The sequence below is a fragment of the Arvicola amphibius genome, chromosome 12, assembly GCF_903992535.2.
Source record: "Arvicola amphibius chromosome 12, mArvAmp1.2, whole genome shotgun sequence".
NCBI lineage: Eukaryota > Metazoa > Chordata > Mammalia > Rodentia > Cricetidae > Arvicola > Arvicola amphibius.
In genome coordinates, this window is record NC_052058.2 from 65,228,369 (window position 1) to 65,245,942 (window position 17,574).

General features: G+C 42.2%; 1 protein-coding gene across 1 annotated transcript in view; it reads left to right on the forward strand.

Annotated features, from left to right (window-relative positions):
- Positions 1-4,033: 4,033 nt before the first annotated feature.
- Tdrd5 (tudor domain containing 5) overlaps positions 4,034-17,574 on the forward strand; it is a 46,873-nt gene continuing 33,332 nt past the window's right edge. Inside the window, 8 exon segments of the mRNA XM_042056065.1 lie at positions 4,034-4,265; positions 4,852-5,244; positions 7,806-8,002; positions 12,331-12,375; positions 12,377-12,454; positions 13,770-13,827; positions 15,920-16,010; positions 16,012-16,085. Of these exon segments, the coding sequence (XP_041911999.1) occupies positions 4,034-4,265; positions 4,852-5,244; positions 7,806-8,002; positions 12,331-12,375; positions 12,377-12,454; positions 13,770-13,827; positions 15,920-16,010; positions 16,012-16,085 (1,168 nt within the window).

A 17,574-nucleotide genomic window follows, 5' to 3' on the forward strand; every position in this document is an offset into this window, starting at 1 on the left:
AGATTGTGGGCCTGAAGAGCAGAGGGAGCTCGGGCCCCTTCCTCGGTTCCGGAGTGGCGAGCCTTCTTTCCAGAGTCCTGCTCCACTCCCTGCACTAGTCTGGACCCAGGGCAAGCGAGGCTCAGGCCAGAAGGCGGCTGGAGCAGAGCTTTGCAAGGAGGCAGTGGTCTCTGGCTCTGCACACCCAACATGCAGCGCAAGTGGCAGGACCTGAGGAACCCATGCAGCTACCGCCTAGGACAAGGTTCCCGAGTGTGCCTGCTGTTCCAGCACCCAGTCTCCCCCATAACAGCTGGAAATAATTCTAGAAGACAATGTCCTCTCTCCCAACAAAGTTTGTCCTCAGGGTTAGGGACATCACTTAGGGGTTGATTATAATTGTTATAAGATTGAAGGTTGGGAGGAAATTATGTAAGCTCAGGGATCTCTTTGGGAAAAAATGGGAGAAATTGGATGGGATAATCGATTAGTGTGAACTACTAATAATAGTGAGTAATAGAGTGAATACTTGTGAGCTATTATTTACATTGGTATAGATTCTTGTATATTGATACAAACTTAAATTATACATTGTTTACATTTTGAGGTCACTATCTTCATTTGTTACACAGTTGTTTAAAGATTGTTTAATATTCTAATATGAAGTCTTAGTCTTTAAGTTATAAAGGTATTAAGAATTATAGGTCAATAGTCATTCATGTTTGTCATACTTAATAGTTATGCTAATCAGGTACTTTAGATACAAAGGTTGTATTCTGCATAGATAGGTAATCTTCAACCACTTTAAAGAACAGGAGAATATAAATAACTTAGGGTTCTGTTGCTGTGAGACACGATTGCTCCTGGCAGCACCCATCTATTCCTGAGAGAGTGTTGAGCACCAAAGACACTCCACTTGGAGCTTGTTTTCTTCTTGGCAAAACTGACCTTTGGGCAAGGAAGTGCCCATGCATCTACCACTGACAAAATGCATGATAAATGCAGGACAAGCAGGATACAAGAAAAAAGACTGTCAAATCTTGCCAAGACAGGGTAAGATGGTTTTGAAAAATTTCCTGCCTCTGAAAAAGGTCAGTTACTCTAGGCCTTAGCCAAAGTTGGTTGCTCCAACGTTGCAAATGAGACTTTGGGTGACTGCCCAGGTAACCAGTTTTCTCTATCATTTGTTGCACAGTTTGGAAGTTGTTTGATTGCTCTTCCTGATTACTCAAGTAATATTTCCCTTCTCGGGTCTTCGATGGGGTTGAAGACTAGATAGTTGTAGTTACTTTCCTCTCATGATTTGGCCAAGTTATTTATTATACAAGACTTAAACTCCTTAGAATAGGATAATTATTGAAACATTTATCACATATTTTGCTTGATATTGCTTATGCTGTTGTAATTCTAATTTTATACCAGATATTTGTTCTTATTGTATATAATTTTGTATGATGCTTAGAACTTTAAACAAAAGGGGGACGTGCTGCAGGAATTTCTACAGCCAGCAGCCTTTAAGTTACCCACCCACTTGGGCATGGCCTCTTATACTGTATATGCCGATATAAAGCAAGCGTCTGGCCTCTCTTCCAGCTGTGGGATTCGGTTGCTGTTCCCCATTCGAGCAGAGAACTGTAATCTGTGAGTCTAGCCCTAAATAAATGTCTATTATACTCAATTCTGAGCTAGTGTGGGATTTCTTTTAAGCATCCATCTTCATTCATTGATCATTTTTTAGGAGTCATTCAGTGAGTTATTTTCTGAATCTTTTATGAAAACATTTTAATTTCATTCTTAATGTTGATTAGCCAAGGTAAAAGTGGGTAGATTTTGCTTGAATGGCAGTCTAATTTCCATTTTCTTACAGCCGTTTCTATCTAAAATTTTGATTCTTTTTCTCCTAGGCTTTGTCTAAGAAGAGATATTTTTGTTATTCTGAGGACTTGATGGGCCCTTAAAATATGAAGATATGTTCCTTCTAAGACTTGTCTGGAAATGTTGCAATATTTATATCCATTTTTTTCTTTAGGTTTTCTGAGACAGGGTTTCTCTGCGTAACAGCCCTGGCTGTACTGGAACTATCTCCAGTAGACCAGGCTGGAACTCGAACTCACAGAGATCCGCCTGCCTCTGCCTCCGGAGTGCTGGGATTAAAGGTGTGCATCATTACTGCCCAGTTAGGGTCCATTTTTCATCTCAGAATTTTGTTAATTTACTAATCAGCAACTCTTCTACTGTCAACCGAATATATAAATCTTTCCTACTTTGTTTTTAAGAGATTCTTTAATATTCCTCATTCATTGATGGCACATTTTGTTCTCTTGGAATAATCACTTAGGAACTTTGGGCTGAAGGGGTGTGTGTGTGTGTGTGTGTGTACTTCCCTATCACACTGCTTTTATACAACCAAGCCGGTCTCCAACTGGGATTTTTCCTCTCTCCATCACCCAAGTGCTAGGTGTGCATCACTTCACCCAGCTTCTGGTTTCTTAATTTGAATTCTTTGACTCTTTTAATTTGTCCATTTACGATTGCATATTGTTAAGGAAAGGTATTCATACCCTACGTTGTTAGTTTTTTGGGTTTCTTTGTTTTTTGTTGTTTTGGTTTCTGTTTTTTCGAGACAGGGTTTCTCTATGTAACAGTCCTGGCTGTCCTGGAACTAGCTCTGTAGACCAGGCTGGCCTCGAACTCACAGAGATTCACCTGTGTCTGTCTCCCGAGTGCTGGGATTGAAGGTGTGCACCACGAACCACCACCGCCGGGCTACTTGCTAGGTTTTTCTTTTCTTCTTTCTTTCTTTTTTTTAGTCCGTCAATTTGGCTTATTCTACAAATCCAACAAATCTATCTTCTTTAGTCTCCCAATTCTCTTATTTCCATTGCACCGGGAATGTTCTTCATTCCAAAAGCCCTCCCACCCTTCCACTTCACTCTTCTAGGAGTCAAGGTCGCATCCAGCTCAGCAGTGATTTTCAAACCAGAACCTGACTCGCTCTTAATTTTCCCTCAAATAATCACAGACCTACGGACCGAGCACATCTTCAGGCTTGATGTGACGGGAGGAAGGGCCACCTGTCCCGGTTTAGCCAAATCCGCAGGTGCCTCTAGGCGGTTCCTGCCTCCCGCAGGTGCCCCCAGGCAGGACGACCCCGCCGCGCACGGGGCTGGGGCGGTGCAGCGTCCACACCTGCGTCTTCCCACGGCTTCATAGGAGGTGGGCGGGCAGCACCACCCCAGAGGGTGAAAGCGTCCACGGCCACACACGCACGCCGGTCTGCGCTAACCGTCACACCGGCCGCGCCCTCTCGCGTGGAACGCGGCGCTCGGGGGGTCCGACGGCCCGTGGTGCGCAGGCGCGCGACACCTTGGCCGGCTCTGCTTCTCCTCCGCCCTCCCGGACCAGCCCGGATTTGGGCGGCGCGCAACGGCAGCGCGGGTGCGGGGAGCGCCAGGCAGGTAGTGGCGGGCCGCAGAGGGATGCGCTATCGCCGCCCTCCGCACGCCTTCCCGTCTCGGGTTACGGGAAGGCCGAGGGGCAGGCAGGAGGACCAGCTGGGGAGGTGCGGGACGGCGGCCGCTCGAGTGGAGCCACGTGAAATGGGACGGCCTGCGGTCGGTTCCCGCTTCTCCCGCTCGCTCCTGCAATGCGGCCTAATCCCCTTGGTTCCCAAAGAGTGGCAAGAGACTCCAGCCCCTACGGAGTTGCAGTGGGAAATGACACCCCTTAGGGAGCTTGAGACGTCCTTGAGCAAGCACAGTAATCAGCCCGGCCCAGCTGCGACTTCACGCCAGCCATTGGCAATCAAATGATTGGGAAGGCGCCTTCCTCCATACAAGCTGGGCTTTGGGGTTTGTAGGGAGTGTGGCAGAAGGGCTCATGAAAACTCTTGCGGTATTGCCTAGGTCTTATGATCTATAAATTTTACAGCTGATTTTTTAAAAAAATATTTTCTGGCTGGTTGTTAAAGGGCCTTTTTGCTTGTTTTTCTGCCATGGGTTTGACCACTTTTTCTCAAAAGCTTTTATTTTTCCTCCTTAAATGCTCTAGCACAATGTCTGAACAAGAGCGTATACAGGAATGTCTGAGGAAAGAGATAAGGTCACTCCTAATCTCCACTAAAGATGGTTTGACCCCACAACAGTTGGAGAAGGAGTACCTTTTGATGGTTGGGAACCATCTACCGCTCCGAATCCTTGGATATCGGTCCACAATGGAACTGGTGTTGGATATGCCTGATGTGGTTAATGTCTGCCCCTGTGGGGATGGTACCGTAATACTGAAAGGTACGTTTAAGATTTTGGAAGGTCTATAAGCTTTATAATTAAAAGATACTATTCAGTATAGAGTTGTTGTAACTGTACAGTTAATCCTATATTCCAGGGTGGCGGGTGTCATAGGGGTAGGGTGGTGGGCATTGGTACCTTTGAGGTTATGGGCAAAGAGAGAGCAAAGGAAAAGCAAAACAACACCACCACCCCCAAATTTCCATGCTCCAGAAAAATGGAGGGTCACAAAACTATATTTGAACAACTTCAGATTACTGGTTTTGAAATTTCTAAAACTCAGTTTAAATTTTATGAAGCACAAAAATAAAGCACAAAAATGTAGGCAAGTTTGGTCTTCATTAATAGTCTCAAAACTTCCAGGTGTCAATTAACAGTAATAACACAGTGGGCTCTTGGTGTCTTCTGGTAGAGGAGATAGGAAACTGTTGGCAGGATGTAAAAATGGTGGAACCAGGAGCCTGGTGTTAATGCTGCCTACATAGACCGCTCCTTGGAGGGAGAAAACTGCCTGGCAATTGCAGTTACAAAGGAGAAGTGGAGTATGGCTTTTACCTGAAAGTGATTTTTCCCCGTGTCTCCTTAGCCATTCCAGATGAATCCACCAAAGGAATAGCAAGTTTAGTTGCAAAGCAGAGGAGAAGCCATAAGGTCCGAAACTCCATACAGAAGGGAAGAACCAGCGTTTGCTCTGGCCGGGTGCCTTACCGGGGAAGGGTGCCCCCTATACTCCCAGCCTTTGTGAAGAGTGAGTTGAAAGACCTTCTGGCATTTTCTCCTGTTCTCCTTTCTGACTTTGAGAAGGCGTTTGCCAAGCGTTTTGGACGATCGTTTCAGTATATGCAGTATGGATTCCTCTCCATGTTTGAAGTGCTCAGTGCCGCTTCGGATGTCATTTCTGTAGAGCAGACCAGAGCTGGCTCCTTGCTGACACTAAAAAAGAGTGCATCAGGGGAAAAGCAGAGAGGCTGGCCAGCAGGTAAGGTCGTTGGTGTTAACCTTGGGTCATGCCCATGCACTTTCAAAAATATGGTCACTTGAGAAAGACCCGCACAAAGGCAGCAGTTGACATCTCTCTCTCTCTCTCTCTCTCTCTCTCTATATATATATATATATATATATATACACACACACACACACACACACACACACACACACACACACATACATACAGGGTTTCTCTGTACCAGCTCTGTCTGACCTGGAACTAGCTCTGCAGACCAGGCTGGCTTCTGACTCAGAGACCCACATGCCTCTGCCTCCTGCGTGCTGGGATTAGAGATGTGTGCCACCACTGCCCAGCTTATGATGGATTTTCTGATCCCAAGCAGCCAGTCCTAATATATCTGTATGTGAGCAACACCAAGTGAACTCAGCAGACTGTATTTATATACATATGTGTGTGGGGTGAGGCAGGGGATGGGAAGAGTTAGAGGGGAGAGGGCGAAGTGGAAATTATATACAGTATTTATTCATCTATGAAATTCTAAAAAAAGAAATTAGAAAAAATAATTGTGGGGCTAGAGAGATGGCTCAGCAGATAGGAGTGCTGGCTGCTCTCCCAGAGGTCCAACATTCAGCTCTGTGCACTCACAATTGTCTAACCCAGGGTACAGACTGTCTCCTCCCCCTTTCTGGCCTCTGTGAGCACCTGCCATGCCTGTATTACACAGACATTTGCAGGCCAAATACCCATACACATGAAGTGTTTTTTAGAAATGATTGTTCTGTGGATGAGTACATGTTAGAGCAATCCTGACATGTATAGAAAAGGAATTGAAGGGTTAAACTTCATGAGTTAAAGTTAAATCTGTGTTTTGCTTGTAAGTTGAATAATGATTGGCAGATTAGCCCATCTGCATAAGCATAAGCTTTGGTCTCCAGATCGCCAAAGTACATGTAATACATGGGATTCGGAGTTGTACTGAGGACCTTACATGAGACAAGGTCTGTAGAGAGCCTGCTGTTTAATAAGTTTATGCTACGTGGTAGACGAGGCTCAAGGGTGATGTGATCACTCTAGACCTTAGAACATACACTGCTCAGGGAAGGGAGCCTAGTGCAGAGAATTTCATGCCTGTTTCACTGACCCTTTCCCCAAAGTCTGCATTTAGATCAAAGTAAATGAGTTATGAGAGTCATGAATTTACAAAGCAGTGTTTAAACTGGTGGGTGATGGACTGTCTTGGAACTGTGTTGGGGGTTTGTGCTAGCCCGTTCTGCCTGTCCTGGAACTGTTGGGGGTATATGCTAACTCGCTCTGCCTGTCCTGGAACTCTTGGGGGTATGTGCTTGCTCGCTCTGCCTGTCCTAGAACTATTGGGTGTATGACTAGCTCGCTCTGCCTGTCCTGGAACTGTTTGAGGTATGGCTAGCTCACTGTGCCTGTCTTAGAACTGTTGGGAGTGTGTGCTAACCTGCTCCGCCTGTCCTGGAACTGTTGGGGGTGAGTGCTAGCTAGCTCTGCCTGTCCTGGAACTGTTTTGGGGTTATGGCTAGCTCGCTCTGCCTGTCCTGGAACTGTTTTGGGGTTATGCATGTCAACCTTATCAGTATAATTCAGGGGCTCAGATTTAGGAAAACTCAGTTGTACCATTAAACTTACAAGGGTTGGGTCTATAACTCAGTGGTAGAGCATTTGCCTAGCATGTACAAGGCCCTAGGTTTGTTCTTCAGCACTGGAAGAAAACGGACCAAAAAAAAAAATATTATGTAAAGCGGTTTGCACACATTTCCTGAACAGTAGAAGCAGATATTCCTTCCCGTGATTGGCTTGTTCACGTTTTCCATCCGTGGCTCATCTCCCAGATCTTTGGATATGTGTCAATGGAGTAACTGGTGTATTTGGTAAACTTGATCTTGGGGTAAGAAATGGACTAAGCTGTGATGCTTTTCAGGGGTACATGCTGTGCTACAGAAGTACACTCCCCGATATTTATGAGAACTTATTTGTAGGACCATCCCATAATCCTTACAGCACTTTCTGCTCCCTTTCTTTAGAAGGTGGTCACCCACCATGAAAAGCATAGTTCTATGCAAACTTCTTAGTTGGACACTGTTAGCTCTTTGAGATGAAATAGTTTATTTAGTTTTTAAAGATTTTGTTATGTATAGTGTTCTGCCTGCACGTATGCCTGCAGGCCAGAAGATGGCACCAGGTCTCATTATGGATGGTTGTGAGCCACCATGTGAGTGCTGGGAATTGAACTCAGGACATTTGGAAGAGCAGCCAGTGCTCTTAACCTCTGAGCCATCTCTCCAGCCCGAAATACAGTTTTAAAGGTTTTTTTTTCCTATAAAATGCTACTTCTCAGTCATATTCAGGAGACCTAACATGGAGTTTTAGAGAGTAGCAATCTTTTCAGGAACATAGTTTCTTAGTATTTTTTTAAATGAATCACTTATATAGTAAGTTTTATTGGCTGTATACATTTTTCCTTAATTTTTCTTCTAAGTTGAGGCTGTTAGCTCACAGTAGTCTTTTTCTCTAAAAATCTCTGGGAAATTGCTAGTCACTGTTTTTTATTTTCTTCATAAAAGGTAAAATTTTTACTCAGCCATTTAGAATGAAGCAACAGGGGTCATATTATTCTACTGGATTCCCAGTAACGAAGACCCGCTTTTCCCAACGCACTTCAAATATGGAATCACTAAAGCCAGTACTGAGCATGGAGAAGATGCCCACATTCAATACAGTGGAGACTTCAAGGCTGAACCACACTGAAAAATTAAACCAGGTAAGGTGCTGGAGGTCAGGGATAGAATTATGCCAAAAATATGCTTTTGAGCTCAGTGTGTTACCACTTAGACCTGACGGGGAAGTTGACTTAACCTGGAGCTGGAGAAGTGGCGCGGTCATCGACAGCACCGGATGCTCCTGTGGAGGACCAGGTTCAGTCCCAGCATGTGGCGGCTCACAACATCTGTAACTCCAGCTGCAGGGGACCTGACGTCCCCTCCTGGCCTCTGCAGACACCAGATGTACATTCAAACATTTACCTATACACATAAAATAATAAAAACAAAAGGTTGACGCCAGCCATTTATCGATTGTAGATGTCACTAACCTCTCCCATTTATCTCTCCTGTTTTATTCCCTACATTGTTTCTGGGAGGTTTGGGCAGACACCTCCATGTCTGCACTTGTGTTTAGTATTATGTCATTTGATTTTATGCTGAAGGATATATCTAATAATCATGTTAGGTGTCTTATGCACATAGTTGCCTTTTTTTTTTTCTTTTTTTGGTTTTTTGAGACAGGGTTTCTCTGCAGCTTTTTTAGAGCCTGTCCTGGAACTAGCTCTTGTAGACCAGGCTGGCCTCGAACTCACAGAGATCCGCCTGCCTCTGCCTCCCGAGTGCTGGGATTAAAGGCGTGCGCCACCACCGCCCGGCCATAGTTACCTTTTGTACATTATCTTTGAAGTTTCAGGGTCACTTGCTCGTTTTACAAGATTGGGTTGTCATTTTATTAAAATGGAAGATTTTTTTTTTTCTGAGACAGGCTTTCTCTTTGTAGCTCTGACTGTCCTGGAACTCACTCTGTAGACCAGGCTAGCCTTGAACTCACAGAGATCCACCCGCCTCTATCTTCCAAGTGCTGGGATGAAAGGTGTATACCACCATAGCCCGGTGAAATGGATAGAAGAATTTATATGTACTTTCTCCTGGTTTATGGTTTAACTTGTTAAATTTTTAGATTTTATTTATTTTTTGGGCATCAAAGGGTGTGGTATATTTCATAAATAGAAGAAAGCAGTGGTTTTCATTTGTATAAAGTATTTGTATAATAGAGCTAATTGAGAAATTTATTATCTTAACTGTTACAGTCAGGTTTTTCAGCCTCATTACCGGTTTTCCAGGGATACAGCTTGAACTAGTACCGTATTTCTCTACATGGTTGAAATTAATGTTCCAGTCTTCCATGCAGCAGTATTTTGCCTGTTGAACTGGCCTGCATGGATTCGCTCTAACCTAAGCTGATGGAAGCCAACATTTTGTCTTCTTAGCTCAGATGAAGCCTTCCATGTTCACATGTGGGGGCCCTTCCTCAGCACACCGAAGACCCTGCAGACAATGCCACAAGCCAAGGCTTCTATGGAAACTGTCTGCTTCCAGCACCATAAAGGGGAGAGCGCCTGTGTCTGTTTCCATAAAGTTGATGTGGCTGTGGGCTGGGTTATCACCAGCTAAGAGTCCTCTCAGGCCACTCCCTCCCCCCCAGGAGCTTGAGATGTAGAGAGGCCAAGGTCTTGTTCCAATGACCTCAGGATTTGTCTCACAGTTCCGTTCCAGTTCATCATAGCAGGGAACCCCAGAAACAGGGCTTGAGTGAACTGGTCCCCCCACAAACCACAGTCAAGACCAGAAAGCAATGGATTAATAATTAATGTTAGTTGCCAAGTTTGGCCAGCTCTATTTGTATTATCTGTCTAGGCTATTCTGCCTAGGGAACGGCTCACTCATAGTTAAGGTGTATCTCTAATTTATATTAACATAGTCAAGACAGTTCTCTTAAAGATTGTTCCAAGAGGTTGTAGATTGACTTATTTACTCTGTGTGATATGAAGTGTTTTGCCTATAATGCCTGTATTATGTGCACCATGTAACGGGCCTGGGGCCAGGAAGGCCCAGAAGAGGGTGGTCAGGTTCCCTGGAACTAGAGTTACAGATGGCTGTGAGCCAGCAGGTGGATGCTGGGAATTGAACCTGGGTCTTCTGCAAGGCTGGTGTCTTAGCCACTGGGCCTTCTCTCCAGCTCCACTCTTTTCTTAATCTTGTCTTCTGTAGACAGAAGTCTTTGGTTCTTGTCAGTCTAATTTTTGAGTTTTCTCATGTGGTTCTTGTTTACTAATCTTTGCTGGATATAAAATGACAAACAATTCTAATTTTTTTCTAGAATTTTTGAGATTTAGATTATATATTTCAGTCTATTACAATTTTCAAATTAATCTTTGTATAATATGCCAGTTCTGAAACTTCCTGAATAAGGGTTGCCAGTTATCAGTGGGACCTGGACTTATCCCTGGTGCATGAACTGGCTTTTTGGAGCCCATTCCCTATGGAGGGATACCTTCCTTGCTCCGTCGCGATATGGGGGGAAGGGCTTGGTCCTGCCTCAACTTGATATGCCAGACTTTGTAGACTCCCCATGGGAGGCCTTACCCTTTCTGAGGAATAGATAGGAGGTTGGGTATTGGGGGGGGGTAGGAGGAGGAGCGGAAGGAGGAACTGTGGTTGGTATATAGAATGAAAAAAAACCTTTAAAATAAGAAGTGTTAAAGGTTTGCCAGTTAATGGTAGTGCGGTTTGTTGGACTGGCATGCTCCCCACACTGAGTACCTCATTACCCAGTGCTCCTTGATCGCTATTATTTTCTAATATCTTAAAATTAATAAAATCAAGTCCTACAATCTTCTTGTTTACAATTGTTTGGTTATTCTACATTTTACATTTTTATGTATATTTAGTTGTATAGAAATCTGATTAATTTTTGTCAAAGTCTTGTGATTTTGATTAGAATTGCATTGGATATTATAGGTGAGTTTGAGGAAAAATAATGTTAAATCTCAGAATTCAAGAAAATAGCACTCATCATCATTTTTATCTTTAAATTCTCAGTGTCTAATAGCTTTCAGTATATATGGCTTGTATACATTTTATTAAGCTTACTTCTTATGCCTTTCATATTTTTATTTTGTTAAAGATGATATTTTCAAGTTAATTATTGCTAATATATATTTTTATGAGAATGGGTATTTTTGCCTGTGGCATATGCCTGAGCACAGTGTGTACACCTCGTGCCTTCAGAGCCCAGAAGAGAGTGTCACGACACCTGAAACTGGAGTCACAGACAGTTGTGAGAGGCCATGTGCCATGTGGGTGCTGGGAAAGAAGCCAGTGCCATTTTTCTTTTTTGAGACAGTTTCTATGTGTAGCCCTGGCTGTACTGGAACTTGCTGTGTAGACCAGGCTGGCCTTGAACTCAGAGATCCATCTGCCTCTGCTTCCCAAGTGCTGGGGATAAAGGTGTGCGCCACCACTGCCAGTGCGTGTAACCACTGAGCTGTCTTTCCTGCCCCAGTTTTGCTTCAGTATATCTGCCTTCTTTCTTATCACCCTTAGGCTGGGCTCTCTAAAAAATGAAGAGAAATGGTGGGAGTGGAGATGCTTGCCCTGTTCCTGACTGTGCGTGCGTGCGTGTGTGTGTGTGTGTGTGTGTGTGTGTGTGTTCCGCGTGTATGTGTGTGGATGTGGAGATTTAGGTTGATGGTAGGCATCTTTCTCAATCACTGTCTACTTCTCAAATATTTGCCCGCCCTCCTCTTCACCTGCATCCAGATGAGAGGCCAGGCCTGTGCTTCCAAATTCCCAGAGCACTAAAACTGTTAGGTAGCAATTCTTAGCCACTGCCCACATGCATAGCCCTTCCATCCTACCATTTCTTTCTTCCTTTGCTTATACTACATACAGGAGCTTCCCCCACTGTCCTTTAGACAAGGCCATTAATTCCACTTGTGCCCCGACTCAACACTCCTTCCTACCTTTCAGGACCTTTCTAACAGCCCATGCCTCCCAGTCATTAGGCAGTCACTAGGTATGTAATAAATACTAATATATTAGAAAACTTCAGAAAATAACTTTAGAAAATGAATGGCAAGTATCCTTGTATCAGATTAACTGCAGACTGTAGAATCTGTTATAGATAATGCTGTTTATCTTGGGATATTCCTCAGTGTCAAGTTTTCACACTAAATCCCATTTGTATATTTATATAATATAAAAGTGTCTCGATGATACTTAAAATGAACTATGTGTAGATTTGTCTGCATATGAGTATTGTTAATGTGAATGCAGGTGGCCCACATGAGGTCAAAGTCTGGGAACCGATACTCAGGCCCTCTCCAAGAGAGTAAGTGCCTCTTAAACACTGAGCCATCTCTGTGGCCGCCAGTGCCACTTTCTAAGAACAGGATTGGACTCATTTGATTGAAAAGCATTTCCTGTTATAGATTGCTCCATTTGTCTTTGACTTTTTAGTGATTGACTTTTCTTTTATTCATAGTTGGAGAACACATTCAAATCAGTTATTGCCCAAGTTGGACCGGGTCGGGACTATTGATCCAGACCTAAAACATAAAGATAAAATTTGTAAGTATTTTCCATTTCTGGGAAACAAAAAATAATTTGTAATGAGAAAAAGCAATAAAATTGGCTGAATTTTAATGTGAAATTGTTTAGAAAATGGTCCTTCCATTCTCCCTTCTTTTCATCTGTTGCCCAACTAGTCATTGTTGACAAACAGTTCTAGATCTTTCTGAGCCAATGTTCTTTCCTGCATATGTAGCATTATTACAAATGTTATTACACATATCTCAATATGTTTATGTTCCATGTTTCACTTAGGAAGACCTATGAGGGATTAAAGTCTGAGTTGCCTTGGACCTTGGCTATTTAAAAATTTCTGTAGTTGAAGTCCCTTGAACAGTTATGTAGTGTATAGGCTGCCATCAAAGACACCAGACATTTGATTTGTTGAAGATAAAAGTTACTGCACTACTATCTAAAAGATTTGAATAAGTAGACCCTTTGGAAGATAGCTTTACTTTCAGCCACATTTAATGTAAATTATAACAGTTTTACATTAGCTACCTTTTTATGTTCTTATACTGATAAACACTTCCATATGAGTGGCCTGTCTCGTTTGTTGTTAGGGATTGGGAGAGAGGGTGTAGTCTGCCTTGAGGATTTTGGTCCTGGTCTGTGTAAGCAAAATGTCATGGCTCCTACTGCCTTACATGACCTCACTTCACTTACTGTGACTTTGGTGGGACATAGGTCAATCCACTAAGCTCAGGCACCTTGTTTCTGAAACTTGAACAAGTGTCTAACAATTGTTTGTTCAGGGATGTTCACGATTAATACAGCACCAAAAAAAGTTAGAGGAAAAGTATTCGTTGATTAAGGATTCATTAAACTCTAAGGATCATGATGTGGCTCCTCAGAGTTAATGCCTGCCGCCATTGATTCCCAAGGCAGTGTGTCCTGTACAGGCTACCGTGCTTCTGCCACGGTTGCTGTGTCCTTTCGTGTGAAATGATGGGTAATGGAGCACATATGTGTACCCTTCTGAAAGGATGTTTCCTGAAATGCAGCAGAAATTGTCTCTTCGTCACAAGATTTTAAAGGGGTATTTACTTTATATCTTCTTTGATGTGTGAATTAGAATTTTATATAAAATACATCTAGAAGATTTAAGAAGGCACAGTGATAAATAAATAAATAAATAAATAAATCTTTTTTTAAAAAAAAAAAAAGAAGGGCACGTGTTCTTTATACTGTATTGGGATTGAAGCAAGTCCATTCTGGGGACTTGTCCTAAAATTATGTATGTGCAAAATGAAATATTTATGAGAGTAATGTTTTTTTTTTAAATTAAAACCAATCTTAGTATTTTTGTTCCTAATATTTCAATTTTATCTTGTGTTTTTTTCTGTCGATTAGGTTGTATCTAAGTTTCCACAAGGTTTGTTTTATTTCTAAACTGCTTGGGAATTTGAGGGTAACTGTTTTCTTCTTACTAGTCTACTCTCTGTATTGCTAATTTTCTTATGAGAGACTAATTTGCTATTGCTTCCTGGGTCCTCGAAGTCTGTGCTTTTAACACTTATATCTTGTTTTGGTGTCTTAGTGCTTTTTAAAAATCAGTATGATAGTTAGGATATGGCCAGTAACAAATATGTAGTTATGATAGGAAGACAATATTTTTACTACTTACTGTTATAACATCATTGAAATATAATGATTAAGCATTTTTTGGTTTTGGTTTTTGGTTTTTTTTGAGACAGGGTTTCTCTGTATAGCTTTGGAACCTCTCTGGAACTTGCTCTGTAGACCAGGCTGGAACTCGCTCTGAAGACGAGGCTGGAACTCTCTCTGTAGACCAGGCTGGCCTTAAACTCACAGAGCTCTTCCTATCTCTGCCTCCTAAGTGCTGGGATTAAAGGCGTGTGCCACCACTTCATAGCTTGATTAACATTTTTCAAAGTGTGACAGTACAAGAAGAGATGTGTAAAAACAGAGCACTCCATGTACAGTCCTTGATTTTATACTCAGTAATAATAAGAGGGAAGCACTATAAAGACATTTCCAATAGTCAAGAAATAGAGAAATTGAATAGACTGATATTGTAAGACAACGGTAAATATAATACTTAAGGCTAAATGAAATGATGCCAGATTAGAACTGAGGAACAAAGGATAAAGTAAACAGGGTAAGTGCATCTAAAAGGGCTGCTCTCTTCTACCAATTAGAACATACTGCTATTTAAAGCTAAGGTGGCCTCTAGCTGGGTTTAAAACATGAAGATGAATGTAGATACATATGAAAACTATATCTTACATCAGTGGGCCGGGGTTCTGGAAAAGAAGGGGTGTGGGAGTAGAACTGTGTCAACTTCTTTATCGCTCATCATTGGGAGCAATACCAAAAGCATTAGAATAAAATACATCTGACATATCAATGAATTGACTCAACTAATTATAAAGTGCACCTAAGCTGTGTTTAATATAATAACAATATGAAATTACCCTTATGGTAACTGAAAAAGCAAGATGCATAACTTATATAATCTTATATCAAAGCGCAATTAAGTTTTGACAATTTCTGGAAAGTTAGACAAAAAAGGTATAATAGTTATTTAATAATAGTTATTTGTAGGGAAATGGTTGCTAGATGACTGAAGCATTTGGGGGTGAGGCAGAGACTTGTTTGCCCCTTGTTTTAATGAATGAATTTTTTATTTGTGAGAATTCTCACTATAAATTTCTTCTTTAAAATTATTTATTCTTTCACAATTTCATGTATACATATGTTATATATAAACTTTGATCACCCACATCGTTGTTTATCCTCTTCCTCCTCCTGAACTTATTTTTGCTGAAAATTTGCTTAGACCTTTTGAATATACTATGAATAATTACTAATTTGAGGGCTGGAGAGATAGCCCAGAGGACTGAGTTCGATTTTCAGCACCCATGTTAGGTGGCTTATAACTGTCTGTAACACCTCTGGCTTCTCAGGGCGCTGGCACTTGCACCCACATGCAGACACAATTCTAAAAAATTAAGTCTAAAAACCAAAGCAGTTACTTATTTATATTTTTAATCTTCCCACCCTAGTTTTATGTTAAGTTTTCATAGTAATGCACAGTTATTTGAGAAACTAATATATTAGAGACTGATAAACATAAAAGGTAAAGAAGTTAATATGTAACCTGAAGAAATAGATACTAATTCTAATTTGCCACCACCCTGGCCCACCCCAACCTGCCCACCCCACCCTGGCCCACCCATTTGTCCTTTGGTTTGCTGATAACAACGCAGTTGCTTTATGTTGGTTCAGGGGATGAAAACATGCATGTATTATGTTTCTCACATGTATGCCCATGCATATGGTACCTAGAGGGCCCTGAGTGTTCTTCAGGGGCTGTCGACTTTGTGTCTTGGGGAGGGATCTGTCTCTGGGACCTGAACCTGGAGTCAGTGGTTAGGTTAGACTGGCTGCCTATGAAACAGGCTTGGCTGCCTGAGTTCACTGAACCCCAAGTATCGAGATCCAGAGTCCTCATGCTTTTCTGTGGTTTTTTTTTTCAGCTAATTTTTAAAGAGCAACTTTCACCAAACAGTTAGGGTTCTTAAATGTGACAGAACTTGTTGGAGCTCTGAGTGACATTCTCCGCGTCGATTCATGAAGAAAAGCAAGACTTGCTGGTGTTTGATGCTGACCTGAAGCCGCATCCCTCCTGGTGAGTTAAACCTGGTATAATATAAACCTCCTTTTTAACTGTGCTTTTGAAGACAAGGAAGAATAAAGCATTAAGAATCATCATTAGAATCACATGACCCAAAACACCTCATGCTAGTTTGACTAGGGACCTTCTTAGTGATATTAGTCAAGTTAACCTGTATTATTAGTTTAAAAAATCAAATTTTTACAATTTAACTTATTAATTTTTGAGTGTTTTGAGATAGGTTTTTACTATGTAGCCCAGGCTGGCCTGGAGCTCACTGTGTAGCCCTACTGGTCTTAAACACATGGAAATCTCTGTCTCAGTCTCCTGAGTGCTGAGATTACAAGCACGAGCCACCATGTCCAGCAATTTTTCTTTCTTAAAAGATTATTTTTATTTTATGTGCATGGATGTTTTGTGTTTTAACAAATAAAGCTTACCTGAAGATCAGAGTGCAGAGCTAAGCCACTAGAGGCCAGGGAGTGGTGGCACACACCTTTAATCCCAGGACTAAGGAGACAGAGGCAGACAGATCTGTTAGTTCAAAGCCACCCTGGGCTACACAAAATTGATCCAGTTGTAAAAGAAACAGAGCTCACGCAGTGGTGATCCCAGCACTTGGGGTCCCATGCCTTTAATCCCAGCACTAGGGAGGTGGAGACAGGAGTGATATGGCTGGGTGGAGAGAGGAACACAAGGCGGGAGGAGACAGGAGCTTGTTGCAGTCTGAGGAGGCAGTCAGGACAGGATCGCCCCTTCGTTCTGAGCATCCATAGAGGTAAAAGGTCTCTCTAGTGACTGGCTGCACTGCTTCTCTGACTCCGGGTTTTATTTATTAAGGCCAGTTAGAATTTTTGCTACACTTCTTACACAAAGACAGAATCTAGGGAATATGTGAGAAACCCTACATGTATATTTTTACAGTAAATAAATTCCAATTTTTACAAAAATGTCCTATTTTCTGTTTCTGTATTTACTATTGGAACCCACATTGGACCTAGGGCATTGTCTTTTATGTGGTCATGTGGATAGAGCCCAAGGGTCCTTTCCTCAGTTCCCTCAGTGGTGACATCTGCATTGGTGACAATATGGTCCTTTTATAAAATATATGTGGGGAGGTGCATGTGTGAGTGCTCTAGAAAGCTGTCCCTCAGGGGCCGTCCGCATTTTATTTATTTACTTTTGAAATGGGTTACTAGTTGGCCAGGAAGACCCAGGTATCCCCCTGACCCTGTTCTCCAGTACTGGGATTACAGGCATGCAGATCCCATGCCTGACTTTTATTTTTAATGTGGATTCTGGGGGTGGGGGGGTCAACTAATATCCTTGTGTTTACAAGGCAAGGCTTCACCGACAATTTTTTTAAATCTTTTCCTGGTCTATTTTATAATAAGTTTTTATTAGTGGTTATGATGTACAACTACCTTCCATATTCTGTCTTTGACTCACTGTCAAGATAAGAGCACCAGTCTTGCACCTTTAAGGAGATCTTGTTCTGGTCATTGTGCTCACAGGTGT